This window comes from Ranitomeya variabilis, chromosome 8, assembly GCF_051348905.1.
Source record: "Ranitomeya variabilis isolate aRanVar5 chromosome 8, aRanVar5.hap1, whole genome shotgun sequence".
NCBI lineage: Eukaryota > Metazoa > Chordata > Amphibia > Anura > Dendrobatidae > Ranitomeya > Ranitomeya variabilis.
The window spans coordinates 163,281,829-163,306,319 of NC_135239.1; the positions used below are offsets into that span (position 1 = coordinate 163,281,829).

The following is a 24,491-nucleotide window of genomic DNA, read 5'->3' on the forward strand; positions in this document are numbered from 1 at the left end:
CCCAATATATGTTACTAAATAAATAACAAAAGTCAGCAGCTCAGCAATCAGGGCTGTGAGGCAGGAGCGATGAATGCATAAAGTGTGGCTACTGACTGATCGCTTTCTTACTAAATGCAGTACACTTGTCTTTTTCCATGACTAACAGCTTATAAAACATTTTCAGAACGTGAACAGCCCCTTTAAATATTTAGGACCACAGACACCATAATGTATACATTGATCCTCTGCATAACATCATGCTGGGCAACATGTTACTTTGGATAGATGGAGCCAGGTTTGATGCAAGTCACACGACAAGTGTTTTGTCTCTTATTTTATTAAATAAAGCTATTTTACATCTTTTATAAAATTTTTATATACAATGTACTGTTGGGCAAAGAAAAAAATCCATAAAAGAGTTGGAGAAGTTCTCAGTCGGTAATGATGAGCTCATCCACCCCCCAGTCTTCATAGCTGCCATCAGGGAGGTAGCGTCTGATGATTATAGGAATCTTCCTGGCTCTGCGGTAACAGAAAAAAAGTTGATAAGAGAACATGATAGTTTAGCAGGGTTTTTTTGTTATTTTTTATTTAACCCCTTCATGACCCAGCCTATTTTGGCCTTAATGACCTTGCCGTTTTTTGCAATTCTGACCAGTGCCCCTTTATGAGGTAATAACTCAGGAACGCTTCAACGGATCCTAGCGATTCTGAGATTGTTTTTTCGTGACATATTGAGCTTCATGTTAGTGGTAAATTTAGGTCGATAATTTCTGAGTTTATTTGTGAAAAAAACGGATATTTGGCGAAAATTTTGAAAATTTCGCAATTTTCACATTTTGAATTTTTATTCTGTTAAACCAGAGAGTTATGTGACACAAAATAGTTAATAAATAACGTTTCCCACATGTCTACTTTACATCAGCACAATTTTGGAAACAAATTTTTTTTTTGCTAGGAAGTTATAAGGGTTAAAATTTGACCAGTGATTTCCCATTTTTACAACAAAATTTACAAAACCATTTTTTTTAGGGACCACCTCACATTTGAAGTCAGTTTGAGGGTTCTATATGGCTGAAAATACCCAAAAGTGACACCATTCTAAAAACTGCACCCCTCAAGGTGCTCAAAACCACATTCAAGAAGTTTATTAACCCTTCAGGTGTTTCACAGCAGCAGAAGCAACATGGAAGGAAAAAATGAACATTTAACTTTTTAGTCACAAAAATGATCTTTTAGCAACAATTTTTTTTATTTTCCCAAGGGTAAAAGGAGAAACTGGACCACGAACGATGTTGTCCAATTTGTCCTGAGTACGCTGATACCTCATATGTGGGGGTAAACCACTGTTTGGGCATACGGCAGGGCTTGGAAGGAAAGGAGCGCCATTTGACTTTTTGAATGAAAAATTGGCTCCAATCTTTAGCGGACACCATGTCGCGTTTGGAGAGCCCCCGTGTGCCTAAACATTGGAGCTCCCCCACAAGTGACCCCATTTTGGAAACTAGACCCCCCAAGGAACTTATCTAGAAGCATAGTGAGCACTTTAAACCCCCAGGTGCTTCACAAATTTATCCGTAAAAATGAAACAGTACTTTTTTTTCACAAAAAAATTATTTTAGCCTCAATTTTTTCATTTTCACATGGGCAACAGGATAAAATGGATCATAAAATTTGTTGGACAATTTCTCCTGAGTACACTGATACCTCACATGTGGGGGTAAACCACTGTTTGGGCACATGGTAAGGCTCGGAAGGGAAGGAGCGCCATTTGACTTTTTGAATGAAAAATTATCTCCATCGCTAGCAGAGACCATGTCACGTTTGGAGAGCCCCTGTGTGCCTAAACATTGGAGCGCTCCCACAAGTGACCCCATTTTGGAAACTAGACCCCCCAAGGAACTTATCTAGAAGCATAGTGAGCACTTTAAACTCTCAGGTGCTTCACAAATTGATCCGTAAAAATGAAAAAGTACTTTTTTTTTCACACAAAATTTCTTTTAGCCTCAATTTTTTCATTTTCACATGGGCAACAGGATAAAATGGATCCTAAAATTTGTTGGGCAATTTCTGCTGAGTACGTTGATACCTCATATGTGGGGGTAAACCACTGTTTGGGTGCACGACAAGGCTCGGAAGGGGAGGCGTGCCATTTGACTTTTTGAATGGAAAATTAGCTCCAATCGTTAGCGGACACCATGTCGCGTTTGGAGAGCCCCTGTGTGCCTAAACATTGGAGCTCCCTTACAAGTGACCCCATTTTGGAAACTAGACCCCCCAAGGAACTTATCTAGATGCATAGTGAGCACTTATAACCCCCAGGTGCTTCACAGAAGTTTATAACGCAGAGCCGTGAAAATAAAAAATAATTTTTCTTTCCTCAAAAATGATTTTTAGCCCAGGATTTTTTAATTTTCCAAGGGTAATAGGAGAAATTGGACCCCAAATGTTGTTGTCCAGTTTGTCCTGAGTACGATGATACCCCATATGTGGGGGTAAACCACTGTTTGGGCACACGGCAGGGCTCGGAAGGGAAGGCACGCCATTTGGCTTTTTGAATGGAAAATTAGCTCCAATCATTAGCGGACACCATGTCACGTTTGGAGAGCCCCTGTGTGCCTAAACATTGGAGCTCCCGCACAAGTGACCCCATTTTGGAAACTAGACCTCCCAAGGAACTAATCTAGATGTGTGGTGAGCACTTTGAACCCCCAAGTGCTTCGCAGAAGTTTATAACGCAGAGCCGTGAAAATAATAAATGTGTTTCCTTTCCTCAAAAATATTTTTTTAGCCCAGAATTTTTTATTTTTGCAAGGGTAACAGGAGAAATTGGACCCCAAAAGTTGTTGTCCAGTTTCTCCTGAGTACGCTGATACCCCATATGTGGGGGTAAACCACTGTTTGGGCACATGCCGGGGCTCGGAAGGGAAGTAGTGACGTTTTGGAATGCAGACTTTGATGGAATGGTCTGCGGGCGTCACGTTGCATTTGCAGAGCCCCTGATGTGCCTAAACAGTAGAAACACCCCACAAGTGACCCCATTTTGGAAACTAGACCCCCCAAGGAACTTATCTAGATGTGTGATGAGCACGTTCAACCCCCAAGTGCTTCACAGAAGTTTACAACGCAGAGCCGTGAAAATAAAAAATCATTTTTCTTTCCTCAAAAAAGATGTTTTAGCAAGCAATTTTTTATTTTCACAAGGGTAACAGGAGAAATTGGGCCCCAATGTTTGTTGCCCAGTTTGTTGTGAGTACAGTGATACCCCATATGTGGGGGTAAACCACTGTTTGGGTGCACGTCAGGGCTCGGAAGGGAAGTAGTGACATTTGAAATGCAGACTTTGATGGAATGGTCTGCGGGCGTCACGTTGCATTTGCAGAGCCCCTGATGTGCCTAAACAGTAGAAACACCCCACAAGTGACCCCATTTTGGAAACTAGACCCCCCAAGGAACTTATCTAGATGTGTGATGAGCAAGTTCAACCCCCAAGTGCTTCACAGAAGTTTACAACGCAGAGCCGTGAAAATAAAAAATCATTTTTCTTTCCTCAAAAAAGATGTTTTAGCAAGCAATTTTTTATTTTCACAAGGGTAACAGGAGAAATTGGGCCCCAATGTTTGTTGCCCAGTTTGTTGTGAGTACAGTGATACCCCATATGTGGGGGTAAACCACTGTTTGGGTGCACGTCAGGGCTCGGAAGGGAAGTAGTGACATTTGAAATGCAGACTTTGATGGAATGGTATGCGGGCGTCACGTTGCATTTGCAGAGCCCCTGATGTGCCTAAACAGTAGAAACACCCCACAAGTGACCCCATTTTGGAAACTAGACCCCCCAAGGAACTTATCTAGATGTGTGATGAGCACGTTCAAGCCCCAAGTGCTTCACAGAAGTTTACAACGCAGAGCCGTGAAAATAAAAAATCATTCTTCTTTCCTCAAAAATTATGTCTTAGCAAGTAATTTTTTATTTTTGCAAGGGTAACAGGAGAAATTGGACCCTAACAGTAGTTGCCCAGTTTGTCCTGAGTACGCTGGTACCCCAAATGTGGGGGTAAACCACTGTTTGGGCACACGTCGGGGCTTGGAAGGGAGGGAGCACCATTTGACTTTTTGAATGCAAGATTGGCTGGAATCAATGGTGGCGCCATGTTGCGTTTGGAGACCCCTGATGTGCCTAAACAGTGGAAACCCCTCATTTCTAGCTTCAAGACTAACCCCAACACACCCCTAATCCTAATCCCAACTGTAGCCATAACCCTAATCCCAACCCTAACCCCAACACACCCCTAACCACAACCCTAACCCCAACACACCCGTAACCCTAATTCCAACCCTAATCCTAACCCTAATCCCAACCCTAACCCTAATCCCAACCCTAACCACAACTGTAACCCCAACACACCCCTAACCCTATCCGTAACCCTAACCACAAGTCTAATCTTAACCCTATTTCCAACCCTAGCCCTAATTCCAACCCTAACCCTAAGGGTATGTGCCCACGTAGCGGATTCGTGTGAGATTTTTCCGCACGACTTTTGAAAAATCTGCAAGTAAAAGGCACTGCGTTTTACCTGCGGATTTACAGCAGATTTCCAGTGTTTTTTTGTGCGGATTTCACCTGCGGATTCCTATTGAGGAACAGGTGTAAAACGCTGCGGAATCCGCACAAAGAATTGACATGCTGTGGAAAATACAACGCAGCGTTTCTGCACGGAATTTTCCGCACCATGGGCACAGCGGATTTGGTTTTCCAAAGGTGTACACGGTACTGTAAACCTGATGGAAAACTGCTACGAATTTGCAGCGGCCAATCCGCTGCGGATCCGCGGCCAATCCGCTGCGGATCCGCGGCCAATCCGCTGCGGATCCGCGGCCAATCCGCTGCGGATCCGCGGCCAATCCGCTGCGGATCCGCGGCCAATCCGCTGTGGATCCGCAGCCAAATCCGCACATGCCATAACCCTACCCCTAACCCTACCCCTAACCCTACCCGTAACCCTAACCCTAGTTCTAACCCTAACCCTAGTTCTAACTCTAACCCTAGTGGAAAAAAAAAATATATATATATTTTCTTTATTTTATTATTATCCCTATCTATGGGGGTGATAAAGGGGGGGGGGGGTTTATTTATTATTTTTTTTATTTTGATCAAAATGTACTTGAATGGAATCTGCCGGCGGGCGTACTGAGCATGCGCCCGCCATTTTGGAAGATGGCGGCGCCCAGCGAGGAGACGGCCGGACACCGGGAGGATCGGTAAGTATGAAGGGGTGGTGGTGGGGTGATCGGACCACAGGGGGGAGCGGACAGCAGGACGGGGGAGCGGGCAGGAGCACGGGGCAGCGCAGCACAGGACGGAGGGGACCGGACCCCATAACGGAGGACTGGGGGGGCGATCGGTGGGGTGGGGGGGCTCACATCAGTATTTCCAGCCATGGCCGATGATATTGCAGCATCGGCCATGGCTGGATTGTAATATTTCACCTGTTTTTTAGGTGAAATATTACAAATCGCTCTGATTGGCAGTTTCACTTTCAACAGCCAATCAGAGCGATCGTAGCCACGGGGGGGTGTAGCCACCCCCCCTGGGCTGAAGCACCACTCCCCCTGTCTCTGCAGATCGGGTGAGATTGGAGTTAACCCTTTCACCCGATCTGCAGGAGCGCGATCATTCCATGACGCATACGCTGCGTCATAGGTCGCATTGGCACCGACTTTCATGACGCAGCGTATGCGTCAAAGGTCGTGAAGGGGTTAAGGAACCCTTCCAGTGCAACTATGTTTTGGCTGGTCACCTCATGTTATTACATGGTTAGTGTACGACACCGAAGCATTGACAACCTCACCGAAGCATTGACAACCTCACTTAGAGATCTGATGGAAGTAACGGAATTGATATATCTACTATTCAGAAAAGCAATGAGCATCAATGGAAACTGAAGCCTTGAGACAATTGGGCAGAATGGGGGTATCTGTACTTTACATACAAAAGGTACATAGGATGTAAACAGACACCTGTCCAGCAAGCTCAACATTTCACCACCAGTTATACAATCTCCATCATTAGATAATTTATAGCCAATAATGACATTTGGCACTTTAATAAATAGGGTTACAATATCTAACATTACATCTCCATCGTAGTGTATTACATAGTCTGACCACTCTAACTGTAAAGAACCCTTTCATCGTTAGCTGCCAGAATCACCTTTTCTCCACATGTAATGAGTGCCCACTGGTCCTTAGCATTGTCTTTGCAAGAAATAAATCATGTGCCAGTATTTTGTATTAACCACACGTCTTTAGCCCACCCTCATCATATGAGAGCCCTTCCATCCCATATAATAATCTAGTCTCCTGCCTTTGAACCGACTCTAGTTATCCAATATTTATTTTTGTGGAGCACAAAACTGGATCCTATATACTAGATGTGGTTACAAGTGATTCAATTCCCACCAAGAACAACATCTGCACTGAGTTTGTATGTTCTCCCAGTGTTTGTGGGGGTTTCCTCCAGGTTCTCCTGTTTCCACCCTCTTTCCAAAGACATACTGATAGGGAATTTAGATTGTGAGTCCCATCGGGGACAGTGATGATAAGGAGTGCAAACTGTAAAGCGCTGCAAAATATGTTAGCGCTATATAAAAATAAAGATTTATTATTATTTATAGAGGGGTAACACTAGATTGTGATTTTCTCCCTTTTATGCACCCCAAAATAACATTTGTTTTAGCCTGACACTGAGTACTACTCCTTAGCTAAGGCTACTTTCACACATCAGGTTTTTTGCATGAAGGCACAATCCGGCGAATGTTGGAAAAACCAGATCCGGCGCAGATTGCGAAAAACTGATGTGACGCATCCGTTTTTTCGACGGATCCGGCAAGCATATCTAGATTATTGGATAAAAAAAAAAAAATTGGAGCATGCTCAGTTTAAAAAAACGGAATCCGGCTCCGGAATCCGTCATTTTCCGGATCCGGCACCTTCCAGCTCCCATAGGCTTCCATTCTAGCCAACAGCCGGAAGCGCCGAATCGCCGGAGACAAAAAAAAATAGCTATGGACATTTTTTTCTGGAAACGGCAGATTTGCCGGATCCGGCGAAAACTGGACGAAACGCAATGTCATCCGGCGCAATCTGGCACTAATGCAAGTCTATGGGAAAAAAACTGGATACGATGGCAACATTCGCCGGATCCTGTTTTTTGAAATTTAGCCGGATTTAGCCTGACAGCGAAAACCTGATGTGTGAAAGTAGCCTTACTTGTCAGAAATATAACCAAATCCTTCTCCTGTTCTGTAAAACCTAGTATATTTCCATTTAAACACTTCCAGCAAATGGACGCTACTGTAAATGAAAATTGTAAGGAATTTACTACTGTTGGTTGTACATTTGTGACTCGAGGATGACATGGGCATAGAGTTGTGCCTGTGCCATGCACAGCTAAGCATGTGTTGTGTGAGCTGGGACTGGATTTCGCTCCGATACCAGCACTTTGATGTCCCTATAGTGACACGGCATGCAAGGAGTTAAGCAGAGGAAGAGCACTCTGTTACTCAGGCCATAAGCACGCAAAGAGCGTGACCACAAAGAAGTGATAGGTCTCAGTTTGCTATAGAAACCCAACAATGACCATATCCAGCAGGTGGGGCCACGCAATACTGCGGGGAAATCAGCAGCAGCAGAGTGACGGCAGCCGTGGAGGGAATGAGGCGGCTGCAACCATCACGTGATGCCTCCTCCAATTGGATGTTGACAGCAGTCTGGCGGGGAGGCATGAGCACAGGAGCGGCGCTCCTCGGAGGCATTTACATGAGCCAATTGAACGCACGTTAAAAAGCAGTTGAAAACTCCTTTAAATAATTTTATATTTCGACAGATCAGGCTTTTACAGACTTTTTTTTCTTTCTAACTGGAAAAGGGAAGGGTAACAAACTTTATTTTTGAGAAATTTTAATTTAGTCCCATTTTGGGACTTCCTTATTCTGTAGTATTGCAGTGTATGTAGAATAAGGAAAATGTTTGATCTCCAAGTTGCCACAGTAGCCCATCAAGTTTCCAACAATTTCATCAGGAGGGCTCTGGAACGACTGCAATACAATAGGGCCATTTAATCTATCAGTTCTCTGTATAACCTCTGCATAGGCAGAAAACTGTCAGTTCTAGGATTATACAGAGCTCATGAATATGGAGGACTACAAGTCCTGCAGTGAATCTCCTATTGATAGTGATGTTATCAAAACTACAGCAAGCAGCTCAATACGTAATACGCTGCTGGAATCAGGGCATCTGCACCTACATTATGCTGCTCTTAGATTAGGGGCCTTTTTACCCATTTTCCAGATTGTATGATCATATAAACTTGATTGTTCTGTAATATTATACAAAGTTGTGTGTCATCATGAAAAACTGAGACTTTAGTTTCAATCCTTTCCACAAGGTAGATTAAAAAAGAACTGGCCCTAACAGATCTTTTAAAGGGAATCTGTCAGCAGGATCAACCCACCTAATCAGTCTATATGAGCATGTAGGTCATAGGAAGAGGAATAAAATTATATCTTGTTATCTGTGATTTGATGTCTTATTCCAGAAAAAATCAACATTGTTCTTAATAAGTAAATTAGCTGTTGAGATCTATGGGCCGGACAAAGATCTCCCTGAGAATATGCCTCCTGAGAATATTTTAAATGAAACAGGTATCACCAGTGTGAAACATGTAGATCAGACTGTCAGTCATTACATGTCTCACATTGGTAATGCCCCCTTCCATTTAAAATAATCTCTGGAGGCAGAGTCTCAGGGAGATCGATGTCCGGCCCATAGATATTAACAGCTCATTTACATATTAAGAGCAATGTTGGTTTCTCTGCAATAAGACATCAGCTGACATATCAAGGTATCATTTTATTCAACTACCCGTGACCTGCATGTCCATGGCTAAGGAGCGTGGATCCTACTGACATTCACTTTAATGGAGCCAAAATGGCTGTTAGCCAACATGACGGCCTACATATTACCCTGTGAATGGCTGTTGATCGCCATTTTACAGCTATGCCCACTACTCTTACATTGTTGTCTTTACGCTACTGGGAAGTGGCGTTTTAGGTCGCCTTGTATTAGCAAGAATGGTCTCCTTCTCTCAGACATATTAGGATGAGGAAGATAAACTGTGCTAGAATTGCTCTTTTACACCAAAACACACTGTTCCCCAATGAATATATAGGACATAAAACTTTAACACTTACTTTAGCTCCTTCATAGCGATTAGAAGAGGGTCTGTCTCTCCTTCCAGCTCCACCATAACAGGAGCACACATTCTAAAAAGAAAGAAAAAAAAAAAAAAACACGTCAGGAACCAATGATAACCGTATTTGTATGTGGACACTATGCAGGGCTCACTCTACAATAAGCAGGCATTGTGTAGTGCCTCACCATTTTTGAGTGTTGCAGTATTAACGACTACTGTCCGATTAATGCTAATTTACAGGGTTTGTCTCATCTTCGGTTTTCAGGAGAGCAACAATCACAAGCCTCATGGCTGCGGTGGGGCGGGGGGTCTGTTTTAGAGAGCTCCTGATTATCAGTCTGCACCTTTGGCCTGAACATCTGACAAAGCGTTAGATGATGTTAAAAGACGCAGCTCTGCCTCTGCACTACCGGATCTGTGCAGGAACAACAAAGAACAGTACTGGCAAGCTCTACAGAAGAGTCTGTAAGTGCTGAGCTACTTGTGTATGCCCTCATCATCTCCCGCCTCGATTACTGCAACACCCTCCTCTGTGGCCTCCCCGCTAACTCCCTTGCACCACTCCAGTCTGTACTCAACTCTGCTGCTCGGCTAATCCACCTCTCTCCTCGCTACTCCCCCTGCTTCTCCCCTCTGCAAATCCCTCCACTGTCTCCCAATTCCCCAACAAATCCAGTTCAAACTACTAACACTGATCTACAAAGCCATCCACAACCTGTCCCCTCCCTATATCTCTGAACTACTCTCCCACCATCTTCCCCCACGCAATCTTCGATCCTCCCAAGACCTCCTCCTCTCCTCCACACTTATTTGTTCCTCACACAACCGCCTCCAAGATTTCTCCCGAATATCCCCCTTCCTCTAGAATTCAATGCCTCAACACCTCCGATTATCCACCACCCTCGGATCCTTCAAACGGAACCTGAAAACCCATCTCTTCAGGAAAGACTACAGCCTACAATAACCGAACCGCCGCCTCACCACCACCAGAGCTGCAGCACACCGACCTCCTGTCTCTTCCCCATTATCCCGAAGAATGTAAGTCCGCAAGGACAGGGTCCTCTCCCCTCTGCACTAGTCTGTCATTGTAAACCTGTTTACTGTTAACGATATCTATAACCCTGTATGTAACCCCTTTTCACATGTACAGCACCATGGAATTAATGGTGCTATATATATATATATATATATATATATATATATATATATATATATATATATATATATATATATATATATATATATATATATACACAGAGACACACAGAGACACACAGACACACACAGAGACACACAGACACACACAGACACACACAGAGACACACAGACACACACAGACACACACAGACACACACAGACACACACAGACACACACAGACACACACAGACACACACAGACACACACAGACACACACAGACACACACAGACACACACAGACACACACAGACACACACAGACACACACAGACACACACAGACACACACAGACACACACAGACACACAGACACACACAGACACACACAGACACACACAGACACACACAGACACACACAGACACACACAGACACACACAGACACACACAGACACACACAGACACACACAGACACACACAGACACACACAGACACACACAGACACACACAGACACACACAGACACACACAGACACACACAGACACACACAGACACACACAGACACACACAGACACACACAGACACACTGCACAAAAAAATAAAGGGAACACTTAAACAGAATATAACTCCAAGTAAATCAAACTTCTGTGAAATAAAACTGTCCACTTAGGAAGCAACACTGTTCGACAATCAATTTCACATGCTGTTGTGCAAATGGAATAGACAACAGATGGAAATTATTGGCAATTATCAAGACACCCTCAATAAAGGAGTGATTCTGCAGGTGGGGACCACAGACCACATCTCAGTACCAATGCTTTCTGGCTGATGTTTTGGTCACTTTTGAATTTTGGTTGTGCTTTCACACTCGTGATAGCATGAGACGGACTCTACAACCCAAGCAAGTGGCTCAAGTAGTGCAGCTCATCCAGGATGGCACATCAATGCGAGCTGTGGCAAAAAGGTTTGCTGTGTCTGTAAGCGTAGTGTCCAGAGGCTGGAGGCGCTACCAGGAGACAGGCCAGTACACCAGGAGATGTGGAGGGGGCCGTAGGAGGGCAACAACCCAGCAGCAGGACCTTTACCTCAGCCTTTGTGCAAGGAGGAACAGGAGGAGCACTGCCAGAGCTCTGCAAAATGACCTCCAGCAGGCAACAAACGTGCATGTGTCTGCACAAACGGTTAAAAAACGACTCCATGAGAATGGTCTGAGAGCCCGATATCCACAGATGGGAGTTTTGCTCACAGCCCAACACCGTGCAGGACGCTTGGCATTTGCTGCAGAACCACCAGGATTGGCAAATTCACCACTGGCGCCCTGTGCTCTTCACAGATTAAATCAGGTTCACACTGAGCACATGTGACAGTCTGGAGACGCCGTGGAGAGCTATCTGCTGCCTGCAACATCCTTCAGCATGACCGGTTTGGCAGTGGGTCAGTAATGGTGTGGGGTGGCATTTCTTTGGAGGGCCGCACAGCCCTCCATGTGCTCGCCAGAGGTAGCCTGACTGCCATTAGGTACCGAGATGAGATCCTCAGACCCCTTGTGAGACCATGTGCTGGTGCAGTTGGCCCTGGGTTCCTCCTAATGCAGGACAATGCCAGACCTCATGTGGCTGGAGTGTGTCAGAAGTTCCTGCAAGATGAAGGCATTGAAGCTATGGACTGGCCCGCCCGTTTCCCAGACCTGAATCAGATTGAGCATATCTGGGACATCATGTCTCACTCCATTCACCAACGTCATGTTGCACCTCAGACTGTCCAGGAGTTGGCGGATGCTTTAGTGCAGGTCTGGGAGGAGATCCCTCAGGAGACCATCCGTCGCCTCTTCAGGAGCATGCCCAGGCGTTGTACAGTAGGGAAGTCATACAGGCACATGGACTTCAATTAATGGCATCACTCCAGTGCTGGAAAAAAATTGCTGTAGTGGTGCTTTCTAGTAACATACTTACGCTATCTGCAGTGCTCTAGTTCCCAGTACTCGTGCCCGTTCATACTTGGTCATGTAATTTGTCGTTATGCGCTTCTGGTTTGCTTGCTGCCCTTCACCAGCAGGTAAAATGGCTACATTCTCCTGATCTTCCTCTTCTGCATTGTCCAAGTCATCGAGACCCTCATCCTCTTCAACATCATCAAAATCATCTCCATCAAAACTATATAGAAGAAAATAATGGGTTATTTCAGGTCACCTTTACCAGAAAATTACACAAAATATCCAATATAATTCACTCACACATTAGATTTAGCCAATGTTACAATTAACAGACATGTAATCTCATTGAGGGAGGATGAATGCAGATTACAAGTGTAAAATTATCAGCCATCCATTCTGACAACTGCTGGCACTTTAGTTACAAGATGAAAGCAATAGCAGGATCCTTCCTAAACCCCATGGGTCCCCGTGATACTGGGAATTACAGTGCATCAGGGTCCTCCTCAACCTGATGGAACAGAACAGTCAGGATGTGATCATCGTCATCACACTGCCCCCTAGTGGCACAGTAACAATACAGGTAAAATACAAAAATAGGGAGATAATTGTTTTTCCCAAATAGCTCCCTCTATATTCCAGTCCACAGTCTTGAAATCAGTGCCCCATGGTTAGAAATGCTGAGAGCATGAATCTTTCTACTCCGATCTACCAGACTAAGGGTAAATTCACACTAGGCGTTCTTTCAGTATTTTTTTCTGCAGCAAAACTGATCTCTTGGCAGCAAAGAAGCTGCAGAAAAAAAGCATGTTTTCCTTGGTCTTTCTTGCATTTTTGCAGCGGTTTTGGCATGCTAGATTTGTCTCTTGTGCATGCTGATAACGTTTAGTGTTGGAAGAAAAAAAAAATCCTATTCCAAAAAACCATGTAAAGCACATAATACCGATGACAAAAATATTGTGTGTGCATGAGGTTTCTGAAATCACATAGGCTTTGCTGGTATTGTAAAACGGCTGAAAATAAGCATAAAAATGCAGCAAAAACGCCCTGTGTGAACTTAGTCTAAGTCAGGTTTTGTGAAAGATTTGACAATGGAACAATGACTCAAAAGCAAAAGACAAGAATGCCCCAAAAGGACACTCCGGTACCACACACTGGCTTCATCTATTCAGTGCAGCGGATAACAGACACTTGGGAGGACAATCTGTTTGGGGCAACAAGGCCAGTCCTCCTGCCAGACGCTCATGTTACCTTTAGTTAAAAAGTTACAGTAAGTTTTATTCAGCAATCTTCATTCCCCTTGCTCGTGAATCCCTGGATGTGAGGAGTCCAGAGTGCTGGGTGTCACTAGCTCGTGTATTAGCCACACTTCATTCCTACAATGTCTTCCACTTCATGTGCTTTCCTCCTGATCTACACACTATGATCTTTGCCATACAGATGCTTTCCCCCCTCTCCACACTCTCTGCTATATATAACACTCATCTTACTGCTATATCCAACACAGAGATAAGTTAGAGGTAAAGTATGAGAGTGACTTACAGAAAAGCAAGTGACCACAGGTATGCAAATCACAAAGGAAATCCAATGACAGAGGAAGCTGCTCTGTGGCCATTCATTGCCTATGTGACTGCTGAGAACAGCACTCCATCTCCAGCAGTCTCACAGACCATGAATGGAGCACGCTCAGCCTCCACTGTGCTCAGAATCCATGTGACGGCCGTGTACAGCACTCAGCTATCTCTGGCTGTCTTTGTGAAGCTTGAGCATGCACACATCTGCTTCATTCAAGATTACTGAGCCCGGATTGTATGGGGTCCGATCTGATATTCTAAGGACCACTTTTTTGGGGTGGGATAACCCTGTTGACCATTACATCCCCAGCTGTTTGAGCAGCAGGACCCACTTGTAGTGATAATGTTGTGTACGGACGTGTGACCTGAACAGCCAATCAGAGGACACACTGTTGGGTCCAGGACAGCAGTCACATGCCTGTGTTGTCACCATGATCACAGCCCAAAGGCAGCGGAGGCTATGCCATGCGCTGTGTGTCGTGATATGCTGTCTCTGGGATCCGGCGCCCCCTGCTGGCACAGCGCTGCAGACTCAGGCTGCTGTATGACCTACCAGGTAGGTCATACAGCAGCCTGAGTCTGCAGCGCTGTGCCAGCAGGGTCCCCAGCCTGGCTCATAGACTGAGGGGGCGCCATAGGCCCGCACTGTAAGGATTCCCGGCCCACGCATATTACATACACATGTATTCATAGGAGGCTTCTTGTACACCACCTCCGCGTGTTTGGGGGTTTCCTCCCACACTCCACAGACACTGACTGCGGCTCACAATCCGCATTCCCTCAGGGGACAGTGACGGTGTGGACGTAATGGCTCACTGTCAGCACAGACCCAGCCGCCGGCCCCGCACTCACTTATCCTCGTTGTCGGACATGGCGACGCTCCTCCTCTACAGCCGGGGACGTTATCTATCAGCCACACGCCGAACACACTCGCACGTCCGAGCAGCGCACACCGCTTCTGAGCCGGAAACACTCCGTGCACTGGCCCGCCTACCGCTCTCTGCGCAAACCGGAAACGCGTCATAACGCTCTCATCACGCATTGGCCGGAAGTATCCCAATGTTCCCGCCTATGGCTCCTAAATGGTTCAGTCTATCGGAGGTGATTTTTTGAGGTCCTCATGGACATGTAGCCACTGCGCTGTAGACGGCTCACTAGTGAGGTGACTACACCGGAGCCTCACATAATCCCTCCGCTGTACACAGCTCAGCACTGAGGCTGATTCCTGGAGCTCCTCGTACAGACTGCATTCTAGTCTCCTCTTCTGGCTTGTTAATGCTTTTTCATGGAATTTCTCAAGCGCAAGCAACAGTCATCATAACAGAGCGCCACTGACAACAGAGCACACCCAACAGTCATAAAAGAGCGCAACCGACAGTCATAAAAGAGCGCAACCGACAGTCCTCATAACAGAGAGCAACCGACAGTCCTCATAACAGAGAGCAACTGACAGTCCTCATAACAGAGAGCAACTGACAGTCCTCATAACAGAGCAACCGACAGTCCTCATAATAGAGAGCAACTGACAGTCCTCATAACAGAGAGCAACTGACAGTCCTCATAACAGAGAGCAACCGACAGTCCTCATAACAGAGCGCCACTGACAACAGAGCACACCCGACAGTCATAAAAGAGCGCAACCGACAGTCCTCATAACAGAGAGCAACCGACAGTCCTCATAATAGAGAGCAACTGACAGTCCTCATAACAGAGCAACCGACAGTCCTCATAACAGAGCGCAACTGACAGTCCTCATAATAGAGAGCAACTGACTCCTCATAACAGAGCAACCGACAGTCCTCATAACAGAGAGCAACCGACAGTCATAACAGAGCGCAACCGACAGTCCTCATAACAGAGAGCAACCGACAGTCCTCATAACAGAGAGCAACCGACAGTCATAACAGAGCGCAACCGACAGTCCTCATAACAGAGAGCAACCGACAGTCCTCATAATAGAGAGCAACTGACAGTCCTCATAACAGAGGGCAACCGACAGTCCTCATAATAGAGAGCAACCGACAGTCCTCATAACAGAGCAACCGACAGTCCTCATAACAGAGCAACCGACAGTCCTCATAACAGAGAGCAACCGACAGTCCTCATAATAGAGAGCAACCGACAGTCCTCATAACAGAGCAACCGACAGTCCTCATAACAGAGCGCAACTGACAGTCCTCATAATAGAGAGCAACTGACAGTCCTCATAACAGAGCAACCGACAGTCCTCATAACAGAGAGCAACCGACAGTCATAACAGAGCGCAACCGACAGTCCTCATAATAGAGAGCAACTGACAGTCCTCATAACAGAGGGCAACCGACAGTCCTCATAATAGAGAGCAACCGACAGTCCTCATAACAGAGCAACCGACAGTCCTCATAATAGAGAGCAACTGACAGTCCTCATAACAGAGCAACCGACAGTCCTCATAACAGAGCAACCGACAGTCCTCATAACAGAGAGCAACCGACAGTCCTCATAACAGAGAGCAACCGACAGTCATAACAGAGCGCAACCGACAGTCATCATAATAGAGAGCAACTGACAGTCCTCATAATAGAGAGCAACTGACAGTCCTCATAACAGAGCAACCGACAGTCCTCATAACAGAGAGCAACCGACAGTCATAACAGAGCGCAACCGACAGTCCTCATAACAGAGCAACCGACAGTCATAACAGAGCGCAACTGACAGTCATCATAATAGAGAGCAACTGACAGTCCTCATAATAGAGATCAACCGACAGTCCTCATAACAGAGCAACCGCCAGTCCTCATAACAGAGAGCAACCGACAGTCATAACAGAGCGCAACCGACAGTCATCATAACAGAGCGCAACCGACAGTCCTCATAACAGAGAGCAACCAACAGTCCTCATAAGGCTACTTTCACACTTGCGTTTACCTGATCTGCGGCAGGCTGCGGACTTCCTCCGTGAAGCCCCGCCCGCATGCGACCTCCGTACCTATCTTTAACATTAGGTACGCAGGTCGTGCCGCTGTATGCGGATGCTGCCGCATGCGTCGTTTTGACGATGCGGCGACCAGCATAGGACGCAGGTGAAAATAGGAGAAAGAATCCAGCTTCCAAAAATATCAAAATTTATTGAAGATAAAATCCAAAATCCAAAAACATGGTTCACAGGAGAGAGAGAGTAGCAGCATGCTACGCGTTTCGAACAATAAGTTCTTTTTCAAAGCTGCTCACTATGCCTCAGAGTGAGGTTTAAATAACAGCTGTGACAAGTCACAGTGAATTAACCCATCACCTGATGCAGCAAAGATTTAATACAATAAAATAAAAACACAAGAATATTACAAAAACAGAACAATGTATAATATACTCATATATAAAACATAAAAGATGACTAAACAATGTTGGTCTCTTAATAGTGGAACATGATTTCTCTACGAGCATTTAAGCCCATGGGATAGCAAGTGTTAAGGCAGAACATCCAGTAAGCTTCACGCGTCATTAAGCGTCTTTTCAGATCTCCTCCTCTGGCTGTTATCCCAAGCTTTTCAATGCCGACAACCTGAAAGAATGCAGTATTTCTTTGATGACTGGTAATAAAGTGCTTGGAGGCATAAGACATAGAGCGATTATTATCAGTAGACACAACAATGTCCATAATGTGTTCAGAAATACGGATTTTTAACATGCGAGTGGTACAACCTATGTAGTATAATTTGCATTTAATACATGTTATCATATAAACTACATTCTTGCTGTTACAGTTAATAAATTGCTGAATTTAGCATAGGACGCAGCCTGTAGCATTTTTTTTTTCCGCATCGTCAAAACGACGCATACAGCCGCACGACCTGCGTACCTAATGTTAAAGATAGGTACGGAGGTCACATGCGGGCCGCATGCAGAAGTAGGCGGAGCTAGCGGCGGAGGTGCGGCCGAGGGCGGGGCTTCACGGAGGAAGTCCGCAGCCTGCAGCAGATGAGGTTAAACGCAAGTGCGAAAGTAGCCTAACAGAGAGCAACTGACAGTCCTCATAATAGAGCGCAACCGACAGTCATCATAATAGAGCGCAACTGACAGTCATCATAATAGAGCGCAACTGACAGTCCTCATAACAGAGGGCAACCGACAGCATATCCTTGTTTCTTATATATAACCCACAGTGGATAAGACTCTCATTCCAAGGGGCTATTTATTAATGTTCATAACTCCAACCGCGTACACAGGTTATGTAACACTACTTATTTCTACACTTTATGCATACTAATATATGGGATTTATAGGATTGTTGATGAATTGAAAATTTGCTTACCAAAGGCAGCTGGGTTGCTTATATGGAGGCTATGTGGTGGTGGTAGTTAAGCACAATGCACTATGCACTTTATTAGGCCATACACACTGCCACATATACTCCTGTAGGGTTACTTAGCATGGCCCACTAAAGGGTACAGGTGTTTATATGTCAACTATTTATCCCTACATGTACAACTTAAGCAATATAGCTGCATATTACTTTTGCACCTTACTAGCTTACTACTTATCCCCTATATAATATGTGCTGCTGAAACTGTTACTAGGCGGTGTACTTGCATGTGTTGTCTCCATTGTTTGAGTTATTTGTTTTAATTGCTTGGTATTTTTAAAAAAAAGATATATTTAATAAAATTTACTATTTTATGGAAAAATATGACATGGACTTCCGTATTTGGTGCTCTTTGGATTCTGTTATATTAATGGAAGTGTCATACACATAGGCCAATTGATCTATATATGGATACTTGAATTGTTTTCTGTACTTCGTTACAGTGTGTAAGGCCAAAGAATGGACATAAAAGCTAGGGATACAGCCTGGCTATCTACAATAGATAGGATTTTCAATGGAGACACAATGCAAGCCGATATAGATGAAAATGGGCAAAAAACAGAACTGAAAAACTCTATAAAATATTTGTTGAAAAAACGCACCCGTATGTGGTGGAATAGAATCTCTCTGGAGAAATATCTGGTGAAAGGTTTAATTCCAAGAGGCCTAAGGGTGAGAATTATGCCCTCATTTCCCATAGATGACAACACATTTAAAACTAAATGGGAGGAGATCTGCAATCAGTGTTCAAGGTCACTTATTGAACGACTGATAGGCAACAACAGAAAAAGCTTAGAGAAATTTGATCTGGATATTGAAAGTACCCAAAAGAAATTGACTGAAACTCTATCAACATCTGAGTTAGATGTATTAAATAAGGATATAGATGCCCAATTCCAAATATGGGAGAAAGAAATCAAAGAAATAAAAACAAAAAAATTCCAGAGGGATCTAAATGACTTTAAAAGTGGCACTGTCTATAGATGGCGCCAAGGAACAACAAGAGAGCAAAGATCCAGATCTTCATCGTTCTCATCCATGTCATCAAGGGATGATGAGGGAGAGATGGGAGCAAGATTTTGTCCATATAATTTGAGGAAAAATAATTATAATAGGAAAGGGAACAACTATAAAAAGAAAAATGATAAGAGAAATGAAAATTCTTCATCTAAATTACAGGTAATTAATCTGTCAGAAATTGAACTATCTGAGGCCCAAGTAGATGTATTGAGTCTGGGTTTAACCTTTTCTCCCACCTCCCCTTTTGACTCCTTTGTAGCCATAAAGGATCTACACCTGTTCGCACGAAAACTGGTACTTAAAAAATTACATGACAAATCAGAGAGAGGTGAAGAATGGAGTGCAGAGGAAATGGAGGCTATAAAAATACTGGAAGAATTAAGTGATGAACCAAGTGAACCAACAACGGGAAGTAAGTTTACAGTGCCAACCCCTAAGAAATTTCCATCACTAAATATCTACCCTAATATTGAAATTTTTGTAAAATTAGTAACGGAGGAATTTGAAAAAATTTCAGGTGGTATATCTAATGATAATATGTCTGGAAGCCAAAGAAAAGCACTAGGTGAACTTAAAAATATGAAGGAGATAGTTATAAAGCCCTCTGATAAAGGGGGCAATATTGTTGTATGGCCACAGAGGCAGTATGAAAAAGAGGCCTTCAGACAACTCAGAGACATCACTTGTTACAAGAGATTAACGTATAATCCAACATCGGCTTTTCAGAGTGAACTTTATAATATACTGGATATAGCTTTCCAGGGAGGAATAATTACGAAGGAATTAAGGGATAACTTAATACCCATCCACCCGAAAACCGCATGCATATACTTTATACCAAAGGTGCATAAAAGTCTATCTAATCCACCAGGACGACCAATCGTCTCAGGGAACGGAAGCCTGTGTGAAGTCACATGTAAATATCTTGACCATCATTTGAAACCCATTGTCCAAAATTTACCATCACACATTAAGGACACTGGTGATGTCCTAGGCAAAATAGAGGGCATCCCAATGGAAGAAGACATGTGGCTGGTCACACTTGACGTGGAATCTTTATACACCTCAATTCAGCATAAAGACGGTATATATGCGGTACAAACGTTCCTTGCAATGTCGAATTATGATACAGAGTTTACTGACTTTCTCATGTCCCTATTGAAATTTGCACTTGAACACAATTATTTTATTTTTAAAAACACAATTTATTTACAAAAGCAGGGTACTGCAATGGGGGCGGCTTTTGCCCCCTCATATGCAAATCTTTTTCTAGGGGCATGGGAGAGAAAAATCTTCTTTACCAACCCCATGGTGGACATTGAAAAGGTCCTGTTTTGGGCCAGATTCATAGACGACATTCTTATGATCTGGCAGGGTACTGAACAGGAACTTATCTCCTTTGTCAACACTCTGAATGATAATAACATTAACGTGAAACTTTCGTGCAAGTATAGCCAGCAAAATATTGAATTTCTGGATATCCTCATATTCAAAGGACAGTCGAATATATTGGAAACAGATGTATTTCGCAAAGAAACCGCTGTAAATTCTCTCCTGCATGCATCTTCTTCCCACCCTCACCAAGTGATAAAAGCTATACCAACTGGTCAGTTTTTACGAATCAAAAGAATCTGCTCGAATGATCAATTATTTAACAAGCAAGCTGATGATTTAGCTACAAGATTTCAAAATCGTGGATACTCAAATAGAAGTATCAAAAAAGCCCGCAAGAGAGCAGCAGTGGAAAATCGAATGGATCTCCTTCAATCAAAAACTAAACCAGTCAAACAAGATAATGTGACCAGATTCATATCAACGTACAATGACAAATGGATGGACATGAGAAAAGCCCTGAATAAATATTGGGCAATACTAAAAACTGATCAGGTATTAACTAAATATGTGGGTCCAACTTCTTCCATCACATATAGAAGATCACAGAATTTAAAAGATATGCTGGTACACAGCTATTATCCTGGTGAAGAACCAAGTAAAGTATTTGGCTGAAAGGGACCAAAATGGGGCTTCTTTCCCTGTAATGACTGTATAGCGTGTCCAAATATGCAAAAGGCCACGACATTTAAGTCAAGTGATGGAACTAGAATTTTTACCATCACACAGAATATAACATGCAACACGGTAGGTGTCATATATTATGCCACCTGCCAATGTGGCATGATTTACGTTGGCCTCACATCCAGATCACTAAAAATTAGAGTAAGAGAACATTACAGAGATATTGTAAACGCTCAAGAAGAAACGGACATGTCAGTGCTCAAACCAATACCCAGGCACTTCAAACGTGTCCATGATTGTAATGCAAGACACCTAAAAGTATCAGGGATTGATAGAGTATTCATTGACCAGAGGGGAGGAAATTGGAGGAAAACACTGGCTCAGATGGATCAAAAGAATTGATTGTATCCATCCAAAGGGATTAAATGAAAAATTAAGCTTTGCCCCTTTTCTCTAATTTTAATTGTTTATGTATGTTTTATTATATTTTATTAATTTAGTCTTTGTTTAGTTTTTATTTAGGTATACTTACCATCTGGTGGTGACTTGCTGGTGTGTGGACTCGGACTGGCTGGAGGGCTGTGTATCGACGTGGGAGTTGATTTTCTTCTGGAGACTCGTGCGGATGGATGGGGGTTCCCTTTAAAAACCTACAGACGGAACAAGAAAAGAAAAGTGGGAATAACATCAGAAGAAAAAGCATTGAAGACCATATGCAATATCTTGAAAAAAGGACATGGATGGAGTTATGAACATTAATAAATAGCCCCTTGGAATGAGAGTCTTATCCACTGTGGGTTATATATAAGAAACAAGGATATGCAAGTATAATACTGCTCATCACTGAAGTGGATATAGTCTGCACTAAATCTATTAAGTACTAATGAACACTGTCTCACTATTTTGTTGTTGTTAGGATCTTTACTTATCTATGGTGTCACCTATACATGTGAGAGTCATACACCGTATTGGACTTTGATTCTTGTAATCTTCATTTCTATTGGCTCACCAACATATGAACAATGGTCCGATGTGGACCTATGTATGTAATTGGAATGGTTTTCAATTTATTTATATTGGCACATATTATATTTTTATTTATATGGCCATGAGGATCTTTATTATTAGATCTTTTTTGGATTCACCTCACTATTTAAATAGGATTGCTATGTTCTATTCATTCACCCCTCTGTGGCACACACTAGTATCTATATGATTCAATCTGGATCTGTATAAACAGATTCCTTGTTGATTCACTTACTGTTTAAATAGGATCATTTTTTTCACTCACTCACTAATAATAATTTATTGGATATTCACTTTAGGGCTCAAGCCACGACACGTTGGATAGCAATTAGATCCGGTGGCCCACTTGTGATGTGCAGTAAACATACATGACATATGTATTGACAGTATTTGTCTCCCTGTGGTACTCTTACCGGTGGGGATTTCTCTGCCACTGACCGTGTCGCCGCGCTGCTTTGGTGATGCATCTGTGCCGCCTCTGACCCCGCCCCCGGTCCTGACGCGTCGGACTGGGGGGCGTGGCGATGGCGGGGGATGTGTTCCGGCGCATGCGTGATGACTTGGTTTAGTGACCGAGTACCGCGGCCGGGTTTGAGCCATAAGGGGGACAATACTACCCTCCGTCCATACCTCTGTCCACTCCTCACTTATAGTAAGCCATAACAGTGGTCACTTCCATTTATGTGCGCATGAACTATCGCGCTACTATGGCAACGCGTCCATAGCGGTACTAGCCCCGCCCCCTGTATTGATGCATTGAATGAGGAAATGCGGAAGTGATGTCAGACGCCGACCTGCGCGTGTGCAATGGCCGGCTCTAGCAAAAAGAAAGCACACCAATTGTCCAATTAGTAAACCACCATAAAAAGACCTACTTTGGACGCATTAACATACATTCCCCCGGACGAAGCTAAACGCGAAACGCGCGTTGGGGCTTAGGACCGCGTACACAGGTTATGTAACACTACTTATTTCTACACTTTATGCATACTAATATATGGGATTTATAGGATCGTTGATGAATTGAAAATTTGCTTACCAAAGGCAGCTGGGTTGCTTATATGGAGGCTATGTGGTGGTGGTAGTTAAGCACAATGCACTATGCACTTTATTAGGCCATACACACTGCCACATATACTCCTGTAGGGTTACTTAGCATGGCCCACTAAAGGGTACAGGTGTTTATATGTCAACTATTTATCCCTACATGTACAACTTAAGCAATATAGCTGCATATTACTTTTGCACCTTACTAGCTTACTACTTATCCCCTATATAATATGTGCTGCTGAAACTGTTACTAGGCGGTGTACTTGCATGTGTTGTCTCCATTGTTTGAGTTATTTGTTTTAATTGCTTGGTATTTTTTAAAAAAAGATATATTTAATAAAATTTACTATTTTATGGAAAAATATGACATGGACTTCCGTATTTGGTGCTCTTTGGATTCTGTTATATTAATGGAAGTGTCATACACATAGGCCAATTGATCTATATATGGATACTTGACAGTCCTCATAACAGCGCAACCGACAGTCATCATAACAGAGTGCAACTGACAGTCATCATAATAGAGCGCAACCAACAGTCACCATAACAGAACAACCGACAGTCATAATAGAGCACAAGCGACAGCCATCATAATAGCGCGCAACCGACAGTCATCATAACAGAGTGCAACTGACAGTCATCATAACAGAGCGCATCCGACAGTTATCATAACAGAGCGCATCCGACAGTTATCATAACAGAGCGCAACCGACAGTTATCATAACAGAGCGCAACCGACAGTCATCATAACAGAGTGCCACTGACAGTTATCATAACAGAGAGCAACCGACAGTCATCAGAACGCAACTGACAGTCATCATAAAAGAGGTCAACTGACAGTCATCATAAAAGAGGTTAACCAACAGTCATCATAACAGAGAGCAACCAACAGTCATCATAACAGAGCAACCGACAGTCATCATAACAGCGCTAACGACAGTCATAATGGAGCACAAGCGACAGTCCTCAGAGCGCAACCAACAGTCATCATAACAGCATGCAACTGACAGTCATCATAACAGCATGCAACCGACAGTCGTCATAACAGAACGCAACCAACAGTCATCATAAAAGAGGTCAACCAACAGTCACTATAACAGAGACCAACCGACAGTCATAATAGAGCGCAACCGACAGTCCTCATAACAGAGCAACTGACAGTCATAA

At 43.7% G+C, this 24,491-nt stretch overlaps 1 protein-coding gene across 1 annotated transcript; it reads right to left on the minus strand.

The window, feature by feature from the left end:
• Nucleotides 1–301: 301 nt before the first annotated feature.
• On the minus strand, nucleotides 302–14,883 carry POLR2F (RNA polymerase II, I and III subunit F). Its single transcript, XM_077278240.1, has 4 exons — nucleotides 14,726–14,883; nucleotides 12,322–12,522; nucleotides 9,234–9,305; nucleotides 302–504 (listed from the first exon to the last, which is right to left on the minus strand). Exons 1-4 carry the CDS (start codon nucleotides 14,743–14,745, stop codon nucleotides 414–416), a joined length of 384 nt encoding a protein of 127 aa, XP_077134355.1. The 5' UTR covers nucleotides 14,746–14,883; the 3' UTR covers nucleotides 302–413.
• Nucleotides 14,884–24,491: the final 9,608 nt, after the last annotated feature.